Genomic DNA, 19,276 nt, shown 5'->3' with positions numbered 1-19,276 from the left:
ATGACTTATACATGTTCCTATGACTATGAGATTATGCAACTCTCGTTTACCGGAGGAACACTTTGTGTGCTACCAAACGTCATAACGTAACTGGGTGATTATAAAGGAGCTCTACAGGTGTCTCCGAAGGTACATGTTGGGTTGGCGTATTTCGAGATTAGGATTTGTCACTCCGATTGTCGGAGAGGTATCTCTGGGCCCATTCGGTAATGCACATCACTATAAGCCTTGCAAGCATTGCAACTAATGAGTTAGTTGTGGGATGATGTATTACAGAACGAGTAAAGAGACTTGCCAGTAACGAGATTGAACTAGGTATTGAGATACCGACGATTGAACCTCGGGCAAGTAACATACCGATGACAAAGGGAACAACGTATGTTGTTATGCGGTCTGACCGATAAAGATCTTCGTAGAATATGTAGGAACCAATATGAGCATCCAGGTTCCGCTATTGGTTATTGACCGGAGACGTGTCTCGGTCATGTCTACATTGTTCTCAAACCCGTAGGGTCCGCACGCTTAAGGTTTCGATGACAGTTATATTATGAGTTTATGAGTTTTGATGTACCGAAGGAGTTCGGAGTCCCAGATGAGATCGGGGACATTACGAGGAGTCTCAAAATGGTCGATACGTAAAGATCGATATATTGGACGACTATATTCGGACATCGGAAAGGTTCCGAGTGATTCGGGTATTTATCGTAGTACCGGAGAGTTACGGGAATTCGCCGGGGAGTATATGGGCCTTATTGGGCCATACGGGAATAGAGGAGAGAGGCCAAAAGGAAGGAGGCGCACCCCCCCCCCCTTCTGGTCCGAATTGGACAAGGGGTGCAGCCCCCTTTTCCTTCTTCCCCTCCCCCTTTTTCCTTCTCTCCTACTCCAACAAGGAAAGGAGGAATCCTACTCCCGCTGGAAGTAGGACTCCTCCCTTGGTGCGCCCTCCTCCTAGGCCGGCCGCCTCCCCCTTGCTCATTTATATACGGGGGCAGGGGCACCCCAGAGACACAACAATTGATCCTTGAGATCTCTTAGCCGTGTGCGGTGCCCCCCTCCACCATAATTCTCGATAATATTGTAGCGGTGCTTAGGCGAAGCCCTGCGACGGTAGAACATCAAGATCGTCACCACGCCGTCGTGCTGACGAAACTCATCCCCGACACTTTGCCGGATTGGAGTCCGGGGATCGTCATCGAGCTGAACGTGTGCAAGAACTCGGAGGTGCCTTAGTTTCGGTGCTTGATCGGTCGGGCCGTGAAGACGTACGACTACATCAACCGCGTTGTTATAACGCTTACGCTTTCGGTCTACGAGGGTACGTGGACAACACTCTCCCCTCTCGTTGCTATGCATCACCATGATCTTGCGTGTGCGTAGGAAATTTTTGAAATTACTACGTTCCCTAACATTGGTAACATGGCTAGGAAATAATATGATTATATTAGCAACTTAGCATAGTATTGCAACAGTATTTGGACAATTGTGTATAGGGTCTAGTTGAGTATGGGTGTGGTAATAGAAGTTGGGATTCAAATGATCCATTCTGCTTATTATGTCATTGTGTGCTGTTTGAGCCTATAGTAAAAACAGAAATTCTACATTCACGAAAACGAAAAGTTTCATTTTCACGTCTGTTTCACTGGAAAACACAGTTTCGCTTTTGTTTCCGTTTTTCGTATAAAAAATTCATTTCCACTTCCGTTTTGCAAATTTTCATTTCTGTTTTCATATTTGCTCTCTATTTTCATATTTCTTCCGATAAATCAGAAAGTTTCCACTCCATTTTTATCCCTATCTACAGTACCAAATGTGTATCACTAGAGGGAGCAAGAGAAGTGTTGTTATTTTTGCATGGAGGAATGAAATTATGTAATTTTGAATAATTGTTTTCATTCATTATGTACAAGCTATTACACTCTTTCTTGAACTCATGTTGGCAAATCAATAATTCAACAAGGGCAAGCTCAACATACACACAGGCTGATTTTGGTCGTGACACTCCGGACAGGCTGATTTCCGTTTTCCGGTTAGTCGACCGACCAATAACTTTTTCAGTCGATTTGCTCTACTCGAGCGTTCTTGTACGACCTGCTCACTTCATCATCTAACTACTCATTTCACTTCACGCATGCATGTATTTCTTTCTTGCTGCGTCCGGATGTATGTATCAGAACCTTTTTTTTAATGAAAACTGTAGGTACTTAATCTTATTCTCATGGTGGCAACTATACGTACGTAACATAATCTGATTCTCCTGTGTAATATTCAAGCACAATCATGCCCGTCCCTATTCAATCGAGCCTAAAATAAAAATAAACTTTCTAAGATATAATGAATTAGTAACATTGGGACTGCCTTTTAAGAAAACAAAAAAATAATGACAAAATTTGTGCATAATTTACACATAAATTGCGGCTTTTCTTAATATGCAACAATAAGAATATAACAGTCAAATTTTCGCAAATGATAAGTTTTATAAAAAATATTAGTTAGTCGCATTGGTATTGCCCATAAAAAATATAGAAGATAAAATAAATTTAAAATAATGTTGTTTTCTAAGGAAGAATGAATTAGTGCTACAGCTAGTACCCTTTAAGAATAAACAAACTAAAAAATAAATGGTGGAAATTTTTGCACAAAATTTACGCTAAAATTATGTTTTTTAATAATATGCAAGAATAAGCATATAATAAGGGAATTTTCGCAATAAAATTTTTTCAAGAAGAAATGATTAGTGCCATTGGTATTACCATTTAAGAAGAAGATGATGAAAACAAATAATGAATTTTTTAGCATACAATTTGCACAACAAATACCCTTTTATAACATGCAAGAGTAAGCATATAATAGTAGATTTTTGTGAAAATTTATTTTCCTATGAAGGAATAAATTTATATTACCCATAAACAAAATCAAAATAATGAATGTTTCTAAGAAAGAATGAAACCCTTTAAGAAAAAATAAAATGAAAAAGAAAAAACTTTCAAAACTTACACACAATTTGCACTTAAATTGCACCTTTTGAAGTATTGCAAAGAATAAGCATATAATAGTGCATTTTTCTCATTGTACCATAGTTTACACATAGTGTAATTGAAATAATGTATTTCCTTTAAGAAGTCAAAAAATAAAGAAAAACTTACGCACAACTTAGCACCGAAATTGCACTTTATCGTAATATGCAAAAATAATCATATAATCATGAAATTTTGGAAAATGTTATATAGTATTTGTTTGTATATAATTACGTTTAGCCAAAAAACGACAAAAAAGAAATAAATGAAAGAAAAGAGAAAAAAGGAAAAAACACATAGAAACATAAAACTGAAATAAAAATGAAGCAAAAATACCCACAAAAGAAAGAATTAAATTTCCACAAATAGGGGTCAATCGATTCTACACAACCCAACTCACCACCAAAATGACATAGAAAAAAAAAGAAAACAACACAAATCTCCAAGCATAATCGAACGGTCACAAAATCGACTGGCTATAGCCCAGTCGACTAGATTTTATTTTAGGGCCAGACACTTTTTTTCTTAACCACCTTGTAGCCTCACATATTCATCTCAAAGCATGCATGAAAACCGTGGACTTTGGCGGCCGAAACTATGTTAGCCTGTGACGCAAGAGCACGTACATGTAGGCACACGCGTACATAAACATGAAGACACGCCCACATGCATACACACACAAGCACCACACACACACTCATCATTAGCTTTTTTGTTGTGCGGATGGAGAGTTATTAAAACTAAAACTAATACAAAATCAAAAGAACTTTTTAAAAGAGAAAGAAATTAAATTCGCACAAATTATTGGCATTGGTGTTACCATTCAAAAAGAAGGAAAATTGAAAATAAATTAAACAAATGATGAAAAAATTGCAGACAACTTACACATAAATTGCATTTTTTTTATAATATGCAGGAATAAATATATATTAGTGAAAACTAAAACAAGATCAAAAATGAAATGAAAATAAAACAATAAAAATGGAGTTTTCTTTGAAAGAATGAATTCATGGCATTGGTATTACCATTTTAGAATAAAAAAACCTAAAATAAAATCAAAATAATGAAGTTTTCTAAGAAAGAATGAAACTCTTTAAGAAGAAACAAAATGCAAAAGAAATTTTTTCAAAACATGCACACAATTTGCACCGAAATTGCACTTTTTGAAATATGCAACGAATAAGCATATAATAATGCATCTTTTGCATTCTACTATAATTTACACATAGTGCAACTAAAATAATATATTTCCTTTAAGAAGAAGACTAAAAAAACTTACACACCACTTTGCACCGAAATTGCACGTTATCGTAATATATATAAATAATCATATAATCATGAAATTTTGGCACATATTATATAGTATTTGTTTGTATATAATTACACTCAGCCAAAAACCCACAAAAAACAAAAAATAACCAACAAAGGAAAAAAAGAAATGCGTAGAAACATAAAATAGAAATAAAAAATGAAGCAAAAATACCCATAAGAGAAAGAATTAAATTTCCTAAGGAAGAATGAATGATCGGCATTGGTATTACCATTTAAGGACAAAAAAATGCGAAAAAGATTTTAAAACAAACAATGACAAAATTTGCACGAAATATACATTAAAAATGTGCTTCTTTACAATATGCAAGAATAATCGTATAAAAGTAGATTTTTTGCAAAAACAAAATCTGAGAACAAATGAATTGTGGCATTGGTATTAACCTTAAAGTAGAATGAAAATGAAGTAAAGACGAAAACAACATCAAAATAATTTTTTTTAAAAAGAATGAATTAGTGGCGTTGGTATTTTCTTTAAGAAGAAAAATATATAACAAAAACTTACACACAACTTTACGCCGAAATTGCATTTTCTCGGAATATGCAAAAATAATCGTATAATCATGAAATTTTGGTACATATTATATAGTATTTGTGTGTATATAATTACATGCAGTTAAAACCCCCAAGAAACAAAATTATAACCAATAAAGGAAACAAAAAAGAAAAATAAAATATGCTACCCAGAATTAACGGGCGCAACCAAGACAAAGAAATCGGCCGGTACCGATTTGACTAAGCAAAACAACGCGTCAAACGATTCCTTGCAGCCCAGCCAAACAACAGAATTAAACAGAAAAAATAATAAAAACAACACAGATCTCAAAGCATGATCCAATGAACAGAAAATTGACTGACCACAAAATAAAAAGTCAGCTGACTGAAATGTAGCTAAAGTGAAGCCGATCTGCTCGAACCATGCATAACACGGTGCATGCAGCCCACTGCAGGCGTCGGTCGATCAGCAGCTGGAACGTGGGACCCCAACCTTGACCCGTACGTAAACAAAACTTGGCGTGTGTGCGTCGCTGGTGGCTTGGTGTGTGCGTGTGAGGCAACGGGTTCGTTCGAAGTAGAGTTCTTACATGCGTGCGCCGGAAGAATAGATATGGTGGCACCGGAGGAGCGGGTGGCGGCCGGCCGCAAGACCTTGCCGGAGGAGTGCAAGAGCCTGTGGCACATCGCCGGGCCGGTGATCCTCACCGGGCTCTTCCAGTTCCTCATCGAGTTCATCACCGTGGCCTATCGCCGGCCGCATCGGCAAGGTCGAGCTCGCCGCCGTCTCCATCGTCATCAACGTCATCTCCAAGGCCTCGGCTTCGGGCTTACCCAGTAGCCGAATAATCGCGCTGCTCGTTAGTTAAGCTGCTACTTCTAGTTATATAATCAGCCGCAGCCCGCAGCGGGACGGTACGCGCGGTGGGGCGTGCCGCAGCTCTTCGCGTACGCGGTCAACTTCACCATGCAGAAGTTCTTCCAGGCGCAGAGCCGGGTGTGGGTCATGACGCTCATCTCCGGCGCCTTCGTCGCCGTGCACGCGCTGCTCAACTGGGTCGTCGTCGACGTAGCCAGGCTCCGTCGCGGCCTCGTCGGGGCGGCCGTGGTGGGCAACGTGTCGTGGTGGCTCCTCGGTTCGGCGCAGTTCGCGTACGTCATCGGCGGGTCCTTCCCGGAGGCGTGGAGAGGGTTCTCGCGGAAGGCGCTCGCCAGCCTCGGCGGCTTCGTCACGTTCTCCCTCGCGTCGCCCGTCATGCTGTGGTTCGTATCTTCTTTCTCGGCCAATTATGGATGAAATGTACGTGTTCTTCAGTGTGGTACAGTTAACACTGAATGACATATACTCGTATTTTCTACTCCGTATTTTTGTTCTGCAGCTTAGAAATGTGGTACTCATTCTGGTGGGTTGCTTGAACAACTTGAATCACTGTGTCACGTAGGTCCTCAAACTATGAAAAGTGTCATCTAGGTCCTAAAAATTCCTTGAAGTGTAATAAGTGTGTGTATATGTGACAGCTCTGAAATAGTTCAAGGACCTACTTAACACCTTTGAAATAGTTTGAGGACCATGATAGTACACCTATTGTACTTTGAGGACCCGGATGATGATTTTCATAGTTCGAGGACCTACGTGATACTGCTGAAATGGTTCGAGGACCTATGGTGCACTTCACTCCTTGAACAACCCAGTGATTCAAGTTGTTGGGGCCGTGACCATATGGTTAGTGCACCTGTCAACAGTGTCTGTTTTTGCTTCTCAAAGTTGAAGTGGACATAGATAATCTCTACCGATGCTTGCTCGAATTTTGCTGCAACAGCACGAACTACAACATCTGGACACTGACGGTAGCATTCGGTTTCAATGCCACAGCAGTGAGGTACGCGCGCATCTCCTCTGACTCTGATGAGTTTCTGTGCTCTCAAACAGCAGAAGAAATGACTCTCACCTGTCCTGTTTCTCGTGTTTTGGTTTGGCCAGCGTTCGCGTGGCGAACGAGCTTGGCGCCAGACACCCGAAAGCAGCAAAGTTATCGGTCGTGGTGGCCGTGACCACGTCGGCCGCCGTCGGGCTCATCTTCACGGTCGTCGCCCTTGTGGCGAGGAGGCAACTTCCGAGGCTTCAGGGAGACTGCAAGACTGGGCTATCTTCTGGCTGCCACCATATCCCTCAACAGCATCCAGCCGGTGCTGTCAGGTAAATGCATCATCATCGAGAGCTTCACGCTTTTTGTTAAGTATGTCAATCTGTTCAGAGCAAATTGGCGATGTCACTTGTGTGCGTGTATGATTTCAGGAATGGCTGTTGGTGCTGGGTGGCAATCCTTTTAAGACATGTTTAACATGCTGCTTGCAGCAATTGGAAAGTAATTACCCGTACTGTTTTCTTTGAGAAAACATCTAAAGAGCATCTTAGATCGGATTAACATGGTACATATACACTTGGGCGGGTCCCTCGCGTCGTCCCCGCCCTGGCTGACTCGGGGGCTCTCCAACCCTAGGCGCTGCCGCCACCCTCTCCGCCTCCCCTCCTCGCGCCGCCGCCGGATGACGCCCCCGGGTGAAACTCGCGTGGCAGACGGCGGCGGCGGGGGGACTCCCTCTCCCGGCTCCCCTTCCTCCACGGGCGACGGTGTCCTGCGGCGCTCGCGGTTTGGCGCGAGGTGGCAATCCTCGGCAAGCAGTGGCGGGGCGCGCGGCGGTGGGCCTCGGCAGGCGATGACGGCTGCGCGCGGGGCTGACTCCGGGGCGGCGGCGCGGGCACGGATCCATCGTGGATTTGGTCTGCGGACGCGGTCTCGGCCTCCCCTGCTCGGCCTGCGGGTCTCGGTGGGGGGGGGGGGGGGCTTCTCCTTACCGAGATCTGTCAGCGGGATCATCCAGATCCCGGTAAGGATGGCGGCAACCCATGCACGAGAGATGAAGGTCTTCGATCAGATCTGGGTAAAACCTGCTTTTGGCTATTGCCAAGGCTGGCGATGGCGACGCTGTCTGCGTTGTTTCCTTCCTGAAGGCATCGCCGTGGAGAAGTTCAAGCCCACTCTCTGCTACCTCCGGAGAAAACCCTATATCAGTAGATCGGATGACGGCGGCTCTCTGGTGTCGTTTTCCCCCTGGGGGCGTCATTCTTGGAGGTGCACACGGGCTCGAGAGACTAGAGGACGACGACTTTGGTGGAGCGGTGCTTCATCTTGCACATTGATGGTGGCGGATCTTGGAGGCGCGGCGCTGTGGAGACTCGGCGTCTGATGCGCGGAGATGGACTCGTGCAGGAGGAGGAAGCTGTCTGGCGTCATGGTGGCGTTAATGGCAGATAGGCCTGGCAAGGTCGGTGCTTCAGTTCTGCTCTGAGGATGGACCGAGGGATGATGGAGGTGACGGCCCTTACAGCGTGCGGTGCTCACTGGGAGTGTGTCAGATCAATGTGGGACCCAATCCAGGTAGTGTCTTGGATGGGACACCCGGCTTTAGATGTTAGGCTTTGATGCAATGTCGGTTTGGTATTAGGTCCGTATATTCAGCACGTCTTTATCAAGTGGATAGGAGTAGCAACGGTGTTGCCAAGATGATGGCTTCAGGTTTATTGATATATCACATTGTATGGTTTTTATGAATAATTAATAATATAGTTGTATGCATCGTCTAGATGCAGAGGCCGGGAGTATATCCTTCTTTTTTTTTAAAAAAGATCAGATTAACATCAGGTTTTTGGGTTTCTGATGAAGAGTTTTGCGTGCGGCCGTGATGCAGGCTATGATCGTGGTAGAGCCGGTACGGAGCATGGGAGGAGACGTCGAGCTGCCGCCCGGGGGGGGGGGACATCACACAAATTTGACAGGACGGGAAGGCACAAAGAATAAATAACTTCCATCCTACTAAGATGAAGAAGGCTACATCGTCATCCATGATTACACCACGCACTCGACCTTCTTGAACCTTGCCTGCCCCGCGGGCGACGCCAGAGGCAGCTTCAGCGGGCAGGCGGCCTCCAGCCTGCGCGTGCGGTGCGGCGGGTACCTGACCTCGCCGGCAAGCTTCAGCTCCAGCCGGAACCCGCCACCCGCCACACTCTCCTTCACGAGCGCTGCCACCCGCCCTCGCCCGCCGCCACGACATTGTAGGCCTCGGTCTTTCCCGGCCGGACACTCCGGCGCGAGCTCCCCTGGATCCGGACGCGGGCGAAGCGCTCGCCGGCGAAGAAGAGCTCAGCTTCGAGCGGCGCGAGCACGGCGCGCATGGCCCAGTTGCGGTTGCGCACGGAGACAGCGAGGGACACGTCGTAAGCGAGCCTGGTGCCGTTGGGCCCGGCGAGGGCGAGGCGGGCGAGGGAGGCGTCTTCGACGGCCACATGGACGGGGCGGACAGCGGTGAGTAACGTGACGAGGAGGCCCAAGAAGGCGGCCACGAGGAGGATCATGATAAGCGGACAGGGGTACCAGGGGAGGAATTTGCGCCAGTGGCCGCTTTCGCCGCGAAACGGCGAAAGGAACGCATCGTGGTTGTACGAGTACATGATTCGGCGGCAAGGCAAAGGCTGTTTATACAGACTCGGGAGGTGCGCGTGCATGCAAAAGGCTTGGAAAATCAACCGCTATGCAGGCAGCATAGAGCGACGATCGGACTCGGATTGGACTCCAAGCCGGATTGTTTTTTTCTATTCTTGAGGCAAAGCCGGGTTGTTTAAATATCGTATACACAAGGAATGTGTTATTAGAGCATCTCCGGTCGCGCCGCGCGCAAAAAACACATATGCCACGCGTGCATCGGTTGGTTTGGCGCGGCGCGCAGCGCTGGCTCCAGCGGCCGCGCTAAAATGCAGCGCGCGCGTCGCTCCAGCAGCGCGCCAAAATGCAGCGCGCGTGACCCGCCGATGCATTGCATATGGCATTTTTCAACACAAAATGATGAATATTTTCAACACAATAAAAATTTCACACAAACAAATTGATGAAGTTCATGCCCACAAGTTCATCCAACCAAGTTTAAAATCTTTGGCCGCGCCGCATTGGGGAGCTTTGAGGAGGGGGTGGCGGCGGCTCGGGCCGGCGCCGGCGCGACGCCACCCGCCGCCGAGGTCATCTGCGGCGGCATGAAGAGGCCGCGCGCGAGGCCGCTCGTCGGAGGAGCTCCGGCGGCGGCGAGGCCAACGCCACCCGGGCTAGGGTTTGTGGCGGCGGCGGGGGGGAGGGGGGCGGGGGCGAGGGGGTCGCGGCTATAGGACGGGGTGAGCGGGGTGCCGGCGCGTGCGTCCATGGGTGCGGGTCGCCGGCGCCGGCGCGCGCGAGGCTTTGGAGGGGGAGAAGAAGAGCGCGCAACGCGAGCGTCGAGTGTGCCGCGCGCGGAAGCGGGCGCCGCAAATACACCGCGCGATGAACCGCATCCACGCGCGCGCCCAACTGCTTATACCGCGCGCGCGATTATTGCGCGCCCGCTGGAGCCATCCGCCGGGTTGCGCGCGCACTAAAACGGGAGATTTTGCGGCGCGGTGCCTGTTTAGCGTGCCTGTTGAAGATGCTTTTAGGTCCAATGATCGAGCGAACGAGTAATATTCATTCCAGAATGTATTGTTCACTCCATAGACTTTTGGCTGAACCAGAATCACTTTGTGCTAGAGTTTTGAAAGCCAAGTACTTCCCTGATGGCAACCTTCTTAACTGCAATCTTAAGAAGGGTAGTTCTTACACATGGCAAGAGTCTATGGAGTGGAATTCAAACTTTTAAAAAAGGGCGTATATGAAGGGTAGGGGACGGCTCTCAAATAAATAAATGGAAGGTTCCATGGATCCCAAGTAGTCCTACAAGGAGAGTAATGACACCAAGAGGCAATATTGCTATCACAAGAGTTTCTGAATTAATAGATGAAAGAGAATAGAGTTTGGGATGAGCAGTTGCTTAATGAATTGTTTTGGCCTATTGATGTGCAACGTATTCTGAACATTCCCTTGGCCCTCGGAATGATGAGCGATTTTGTCTCTTGGCACTTCAATAAAAATGGTATTTTCTTTGTAAGGTCAGCTTATTATGAAGAATAGGAACTCCAGCATGGACGAAAATTGAGAATGACAAACTCAGTTCAATCCTCAAGTACTAATCCTATTTGGAGAACCATTTGGAAATTATGTGTGCCGGCCAAGATAAAAATTCATGTGTGGAGAGCTTTACTTGGAGCTATCCCTTACATGGGGGTTCTAGCTAACAGACATATGATGACTAGCTCGCGGTGTCCTCTATGTACTGCTGATTGTGAAAGTATCAAACATGCCCTCTTCTTATGCCCTAGGGTTCAAGAAGAGTGGCACATCCTGGGGCTGGGACATATGGTAATTGAAGTATGTGCTGCTGCAAATTGTGAAGGAGGCTCGGCGCTAGCTGATTTATTTTTGTCCAGGAGCAATTTGCAGCCTTCGATGTCAGGGGTCCAACGTAATGAACCAGTGGCCACTACTGTGTGGTACGTGTGGTGGGAACGACGCCACTACGTTCATGAGGATCTCCTACAGGACCCAGCCAGATCAGCACAGGCCATTGCTGTATTAGCAAAGAATTTCACGAGAGCAAGAGAAAAGAAGACGAGGATTAGGAGACATGTTTGGGAGAAGCCACCTGAAGGCACTGTGAAACTTAATATAGATGTTGGTTTTGATCTGGATAGTGGCTCTGGGAATACAGGAGCAATATTACGTGATGACATGGGAATTTTCATGGCTGCCTCATGCGGTGATATTCCCTTTGTGGAGGACGCGGCGACGGCAGAAGCAAGGGCACTGAGAGATGGGTTGCTGCTAGCAAATGATCTGGATGCAACAAACTATACGTTGAAGCAGATTGCATGGAGGTGATTGAGGTTATGCAGAGCGGTGGGAACTCCCTCGGGCCGGCGGCGGCCATCTATGAAGAGTGCTCTTTCTTAGCTCGTAATTTCAGTTTTATAGTATTTAATCATTGTCCTAGGGAAGCCAATATGGCGGCAGATGTATTGGCTAGGAACTCGAAGACACCTCGAACTATTGTTTGGAAGACCGAGCCTCCAGCGTTTCTAGTGGATGTTTTATCGAACGATGTATCCTTGTTTTCACATGAAATATAAACCGCCATGATGGCTTTCCCTAAAAAAACGAGTAATATTGATTCTCCACAGGATTTGCTACAGCCAGATTTCAGCACGGGAGTTTTTTTAGGGGTAGCACGAGTTATATGTCTCGCTTCACACGAGACTGGCTTCTGACTCGCCTGAAGCGCCCCGCAACCGCGCACGCACACTGTCGGTCGGTCCAGAGTGAAGTCTGTTCTAAACCCTGAGATTGTAGAGCGTGACGCAAATGAACCTCAATGTATAAATCCCTAAAGTCCATACCATATACTCATCGATCCTTGTCAATAGTGACCCTAAACCCACCCTGTACCTGTTTGGAAGGCCAGTCCTTGTACAACATTGTCAGTTCCGCTTTCCCCTCTCTTGCAGGGGCGTAACCGGAGGCGAACCGCCTGCCAGCGTTCTTCACCAGCGAAAGGAGGGGCTCCTTCACCCTTATTCGGCGACGGGAGGGGAAAGGAACCTGTCGATGTAGTGTAGATAGGTTAGGGCTACGTGTGTGCTTGTCCGCTGGTACGTTTTCAATGATGATGGCGGCGGCCAATAAATATGCCCTGGTTCTGTCTCTGGTGGCTTCCTAAGGTTCGGTCAACGGCGGATCTGGTGGCTGGTTCGCCAATCAGGGCTAGGGCAGCGACGATGCTGGCCCTGATGTGGCTTTCCTGCTCTGACCTCGTCGTCGCGGCGGCGACCTGTCAGAATCGAGGCTCCGAGGACCCAACAAGATTCGAACTCTGGGGTGCGCTCGCTGTACCCGCTACGCTTTGTCTCGCGACTCACAAACTCACGACAATGCTCCGGCGCGCTTGAGCTAGGGAGGACGAACGAAGACACGGCAGTTTACCCAAGTTCGGGCTACATTGCGGTGTAAAAACCCTTCTCCTGTCTTTTAGGGAAGAGCATGCTGCGTGGGGACTAAGAGGCTTCTGGGCTTCTGGACTAAAAGGTTGTGGCCTTTCTCTGTTTTTATAAAAAGAAGTCCATTCACCCTAAAATGCGTCTTGATGGACAAATACTCCCCTCAACTCGAATTTGGTACGATTTCAACCCCCAAATCCTCAAAACCGGATGAATCTCCTCCTTAGGTGGTTTTGCTGCTGAGTTGTCAGATTGTAGGCGGTTTTAGAATATGATTAGGCATTTGACTCTATTTTCTTAGAAGCTAAACATTTGACTCTTTTGACGTGGCACCAGACCAGTCATCCTCGCTCATTCTTTTTCCTTCATTCATAATGCATGTCGTTGTAGACCATGGCTACGAGGACGCCGCTGCATCTGCCGTCCAAATCCTCAACCCTGCTTTTCTCCTCGTACATGTTTTACCTCTTCGTCCAAATCCTCGTTCGGAAGCGTTGAGCGCGATGTCACGGGGACGTCGCGGCAGGACCTTTCCACCCAGCGAGCATGCCAGGCGGCATGTCCTCCCACCGGCCGGCCACGAGGTCGAACACGGCGCCCTCCTTGGCGCAGCTGCCGTGTACGTTGACTATGCAGACCTTCCACCCGCGCAGACGACATCCGCGGCGTCCCGGCTGAACCGCCCGTCCCGCAGTGGCGGGAGCGGCTCCCACGGCGCGAACGGCGTGGCGGGGTCCCCTGTCGACCCGGAGCGCGCGACAGCGAGGTCGGAGCTAGCGCCCATGCCTCTCGCCACGAACAGGCGGCCGCGCGCCGCGCCCGCCATGCAACTGCGCGGGGCGACCAACCAGCGCGGCACGGGCGCGGTGGCCGGGTCAAACACGAGTGGGCTGCAAAGCGCCGGCTGGAGCGGCTAAGTGAACCCCACGATGAGGATGAGCCGCCCCGCCGCGGCCACGGATTGGAGCGGCAGCCAGCGAGAGAGGAACGACTGGTGGTAGAGCGCGGGGGTGGCAACGAGATCGGCGGCGGCGGCAGCCCGTCCCACCGCGCGGCAATCGGATCGTAGGCCGTGAAGGGAGTGCCACCATTGCCAGTGCCCTCGAGGAGCGCGTAGAGCGAGAGGAACAGCGGGAACGACGCCGCGTACAGGAGGCGGCGCCACGAGCGACAGAGACGATGTGCATGAGGAGCAGGCGAGCTTTACTGTCTATCTATGCATCCCCAAATACCATGCCACGTCACACGATCTATTCCCAAAACCGCCTAAAATCAAACGGAAACCACGTAAGGGTGAGATTTACCCAGTTTCAAGGATTTGGGGGCTATAATCGTACCAAATTTGAGTGGGGTTATTTGTCCCTCAGACTGCATTTGGGGTGAAAATGGACTTCTTTCTTTTTTATAAGAAGAAAAAGGATAGACGCGGGCTTGCATGAACCGTGGGCCGCTGGAACCGGGCCCATCTTTATTCGGCTCACCAGGGGTGCCGCACCAACGAAGAGACCACCAGTCCACCAGCGGGACGTGGCGACTGCTCTGAAACCCCCAAACCAAAACCATGGAGCAAGCCACCCCTCCCGCCGCCGCTGGCGTCGACCTATCCCCGGCGGCGACCGACCTCGGCCGGGTGCACCTCCTGCCCTGCGGCATCAGGCACAACAGCGCCGCCGCCGTCTCCGACTACTTCAAGCCGAGGGACACTGGTCCGTTCGCTCGTTTCCCCTCCTCTCTCTGTTCGTCCGTCTACCTTCTGTCTGTTTGGTTGACGAATTGGTGGGTGCGTGCGTGCGCGCAGGCGTGGAGGTGGATGGGGTGAAGGTGGAGGAGGCCTTCTTCCGCGGGAGGAACCTGCAGGGCGCCACCGTCGCGCTCCCCGATGGCTACCGAGGTGAGCTCCCGCGATCTGATGGTGCCATGTAAACCTGTTTCTGCTCGGTGGAAACGGTGACGATACTTAGATTTGGGAGCTCTGGAACAGATTTGAAAAACTGCACAAAGCAAACTTCTCTCTGTTGGAATTATGCTGTCCTTCTATCCATATATGAGAAATGTGCGCGCTACTGCTTGATGTTAAAGCTTTTCTTTGAGATCTGGATATTTAAAGATGTATCGTGACCTGATCCTGTGTTAAATTAAAATGTGCCAGAGTGTACTTACTTAGATAGGCTTAATTCATTTCAACAGGGTGGTGCTTATAATGGAAACCTTCGCAAGGGACGTGAAATTTGGTTTAGCTCACCACAGAAATGGCCATTGAATTGTGACATGGTCTTTTACTATTTTATTATCTTGTGTCAAACCCGCATGGAAACAAAAATCTTAGATGCCTTATTCCTGGCAGAATGTAAAATTGTCTAGGGATACTAGGTTTATAAATATAACAATGTATTTCTGGACTATTAAGGCCCTGTTCGGAGTCACTCTGACTCCACAACTCCGCTCCGGAGCAGCCGGAGCTGTAGTTGCAAATCAGGGAGCAGCTAATTCCTCGCTCCGCAGATCCTTGAATTTTCAGAAGTTGGTGGGTTGCCAAACAGGCACTAATATACACACACGTGCAGTAGGGGTTCTCCCCTACTATCTCATTCTCACTTGTCAAAAAAAAAGAGTATTTCTGGACTATAGCGATGGTATGATATGATGTTGGTCACACTCTACTCTTCCATGTTTTCAGTACAATGTCTGAGTTTGGCACCATCTTCTTGTATGTTGCTCGAGTTTGGTGGTCTGAAACTTACCTGTAGGTTATGTACTGGAGAAGAAGAAGAACGAAGAAAAGGATGCTCAGGGCATGGATGAGGAGGCTAGCAATTTTGTATCCCGTGCAGAATTCCAGAACATAACTTACTGGAACCATGACACCATGCCATCAGCAGAGGATCCTCTCCCACGGTGCTTTCATTGGTTAGCCATTGCGAATGCAGTAAGTGTTTTTTCCTTTCTTTCCAGAATGTGTTTGATCCATTTTTAGCAGTTGAGTTGTTATGCTTCTGTACTGTTCGGCTTCCATCCCTAAAATATTTGGTACATGACTGTTGACCATGTTAGTCAGGGTAAAGTACATAATAAAATACTAGAAGAATGCCCGTGCGTTGCAACGGGGCCACATTAACTTTAAGAGTTCAATATTACGACATTGGCGACCTTTTTTACCATCAAATCCTCACACACACAGACACACACTCTCCCTCCCTCTTCCTCACTCTCTATCCCCCTCTCCCTCTCTCTCTAACACACACACATATCCATCTTATTGGGTACGGGACCATAATCCATCTATTTCACACATACACGCTAATGCATAACAATATGGATTATGTGTATTATATTTGCCACCAGAACTGAGGGAATTAATTTCATGAAAATCGACCAGCCAAAGCTCCAAGAATACGCGGACGAGGTGGCTCGGGTCGGCGTCGGCGCCGTCCAGCGCGGGCCACGGGCCCGCTTCCAAGTGCACGTGCAATGCACGTCTTCACAAATATTATAACCAGATGTGAGAAATCACATGCATAGAAAAGACATTCTGATAGCAATCCAAATACCATACTCAATTGAATACCTAATCTGGACAATACTCTTATTTCTATGCGCCAGAAAAAATGGAATAGCAAAGCTAAGTATGCCTACATACGCTCAGATTATATATAAGAATCTTGGGTGAACAATTGCAACAAAGCACTAAGCAGCGATAAATTTAAATAAAAAATCCATTAACTATGCAGGCAGCAGGCTTGTTACAACATAGAGAGATAGGAAAATGTCACCTCCAGTAATGTAGCGCAAAGGAGTGGAACGAAGCATGAATGAGCGGTTGTCTGTTCTTCTCCATGTACATGGATCAGCAGTAGAGGCCAAGTATATAAGTACTTGACTGAACTCCACTATTCGTGCACGGAGAGCCATGTCACCTTCTCGCCGCTGCAGCATGGGAGGACGGCTGGTTCACGTGACCCTCCAGCTGGGGGATCCATGGTGGCTGACCGTCGAGCTCGAGGCAGAGAAGTTGAGGGCAGCAATGGCGAGATCCATGCCGGCCAACCGGGCAAAGAGGAGGTCGTCGGGGAGGGACACATCGGCAAGATCCGGTCACCACGCGACCTGAAGAGAAACAGTGATTTCCACAAGTTGTAGGCCAGCGGCGTGCTCCATCCCCTGCGATGGGGTGACCATGGCGGTGGCCACAGCTCCTCATGCTCGCCTCAATCTCGGCGACACACCCTTAGTGTAGGAGGCAGCAACGACCTCGATGAAATCATGGCCTCCATCCCGGAACGCATGAAGGACCTCGACCCCGTCGCTACTCCTCCCGCCTTAGCCGCACGCGGCAGCGGACCGTGGGTAGGAGGGCAGGCGGCGTCGCCTCGGCTGACGGCAGGGAGCAGCATTGATTTCGGGTAGGTGGCATCGCGAGGACGGCCGCGGCCGCGGGGAAGCACCCCGGTCATGCTGCCAGGCCAATCCTTCTCCTCCAATCCCCTATCCCCGAAGATTGCGCCGCCGCCCCGGTCGTGTTGTTTCCATATATTATGCCATTTTTTCCTGTACCTAAACAAACGTGGGTGAGCGGATGGCAGAGTTTTGGTCCGCCCTCTAAAATTGCTAAACGCACTTTTGGTGAGGATTATTGTTATAAATGAATTCAATCATGTCGCTCTAAATAAATGGATTCAATCATGTGACTCTAATTACTTCGGATTGTTATGTGCACACTAAGCGGGGTGCAGTTAGGAAAGAAAATGTTTTCTAATTAAAGTGATTGAGTGATTTAAGGTAAGGTTAATTAATTTAGATTTGATTTTTAGTGATTGTTAGTAAAGTATGATGCGTCTTTAAAATCTTTTATTTGTTTCCTTAAAATCTATTATTTGTTTCCTAAAGAAATTTGCAATAATGGAAGGTATCGGTTGATTTGAATAAGTTAGTAAATTTAGATCCGTGATTGCGTGCACGTTTGGAAAGTGCTGATTTGCAAGGAAAGAGCTGAGGGGTAAATAAACCGGTGAATAAGAAACCAGCATCGAAAAAAATCTACGACGGTTAACCTACGAAAAAAAACCGGACGAAAGTGGTGGGACGAAAAAAAACCTGGAAGCGAGACTACCAACTGCTCCATTAGGAGTAGAGATTTGGTTGATGATATTTGGTACATGACTGTTGACCATGTTAGTCAGGGTAAAGTACATAATAAAATATTTGGTTGATGACTGTCGACCATGTTAGTCAGGGTAAGGTACATAAGACAAAATTTTGGTGAAGTCAATATGAGCTATTCCCATAGAATGAATTAACTTCTACTAATTGCTTGGTGAGTTTGATTATGTTAACCATTGTGTATGCAGTGAGTGTTATTTTTCTTCCAGAATTTGTTTAATCCATTTTGAGCAGACGAGCTGTTATGCTTTTGTACTGTTTAGCTTCCATCCCCCATATATTTGGCAGACGACCATTGACCATGTTAGTCAGGGTAAGGTTCATAAGACACTGGTGAAGTCAATATGATCTATGCCCATACAATGAGTTAACTTGTACCCTTGCTTGGCTTGTTTGATTATGTTAGTAACTCCGCATTCCAAGTTCCACATTCTCTTCGTGACTGTTAAATGGACAATGCTTTGCAAACTAAACATTATTGTTCGTTTGATTGATTCTGTAATGTGTTGTTCCTGGACCTACTTGTGCTGAGCTTACAGTTGACCAACATGATGTATCTTTGTTTGGCCAATATTCCTTTCATTTTGTTAGCCGGTTAGGTATGGTAACACGTAGTGGTATCTACTAAAAGAACTTGTGAAACTTTATCAGATTGTCTTAACTCAAGCTTCCTGTTTGTGCAGATGCACAAGCCAGTGACTGCTGAAGACATGGCTAACATGTCAGCCAGGCAGAATCAGAACAGTTGACCAAGATCTATTACATAGTGAATCTGTTATTTAGTTCCAGCAAGAGCCAATCTAACAAGCAATCTACCACCCTGATGAACTTGGAATGTTGCAATTGTAACGGTCGTTAGCTGCGAGCCTGTGAGGGCCAGGCACTCTTGTGTTAAGATTATCAGTCTGTGTTGCCAACCTGTTGTTCTCTTCTTGAGGGGGCTCTTTCCTGTTCTACTGAGCAGTTCATTTGTCAGCCTATCAGAGTGTAGTATCAAAAAACGTCTTACATTATGGGACGGAGGGAGTACATGTGATCTTGTGAATTTAAGTTCTCATGACTTGATATGATGTGGACATATTAAATTGTCATAATATGACACAGGAAATTCTCATAATCATAAGTGCCAATGTGCTACCGCTGCTCCCAACCTAAGAGAAGTGCCACATTTTAGTCATTTTTTTAAAGGATGCTTTGATAATGAAATCATTTCTAACACCAAGATAGATTGCGTCATATAAATTTGTTGCAAGACTTAAACATGACTTTTTGGCATTTTTCCAAGGTACTCCCTCGATAAAGAAATATAAGAGCGTTTAGATCACTA

General features: G+C 47.2%; 1 protein-coding gene and 2 pseudogenes across 1 annotated transcript; 2 read left to right on the top strand and 1 right to left on the bottom strand.

The window, feature by feature from the left end:
* Nucleotides 1-5,454: 5,454 nt before the first annotated feature.
* LOC123129536 (protein DETOXIFICATION 33-like) lies at nucleotides 5,455-7,172 on the top strand (annotated as a pseudogene).
* Nucleotides 7,173-13,298: 6,126 nt separating this feature from the next.
* On the bottom strand, nucleotides 13,299-14,355 carry LOC123129534 (F-box/kelch-repeat protein SKIP25-like; annotated as a pseudogene).
* LOC123132438 (ribonuclease H2 subunit C) lies at nucleotides 14,282-19,072 on the top strand. Its single transcript, XM_044552229.1, has 4 exons — nucleotides 14,282-14,498; nucleotides 14,591-14,683; nucleotides 15,540-15,718; nucleotides 18,633-19,072. Exons 1-4 carry the CDS (start codon nucleotides 14,354-14,356, stop codon nucleotides 18,696-18,698), a joined length of 483 nt encoding a protein of 160 aa, XP_044408164.1. The 5' UTR covers nucleotides 14,282-14,353; the 3' UTR covers nucleotides 18,699-19,072.
* Nucleotides 19,073-19,276: the final 204 nt, after the last annotated feature.

Source organism: Triticum aestivum, chromosome 6A, assembly GCF_018294505.1.
Source record: "Triticum aestivum cultivar Chinese Spring chromosome 6A, IWGSC CS RefSeq v2.1, whole genome shotgun sequence".
Classification (NCBI taxonomy): Eukaryota; Viridiplantae; Streptophyta; class Magnoliopsida; order Poales; family Poaceae; genus Triticum; species Triticum aestivum.
The sequence above is the reverse complement of the archived record's forward strand: the minus strand, read 5'-3'. Positions and strand labels throughout refer to the sequence as shown.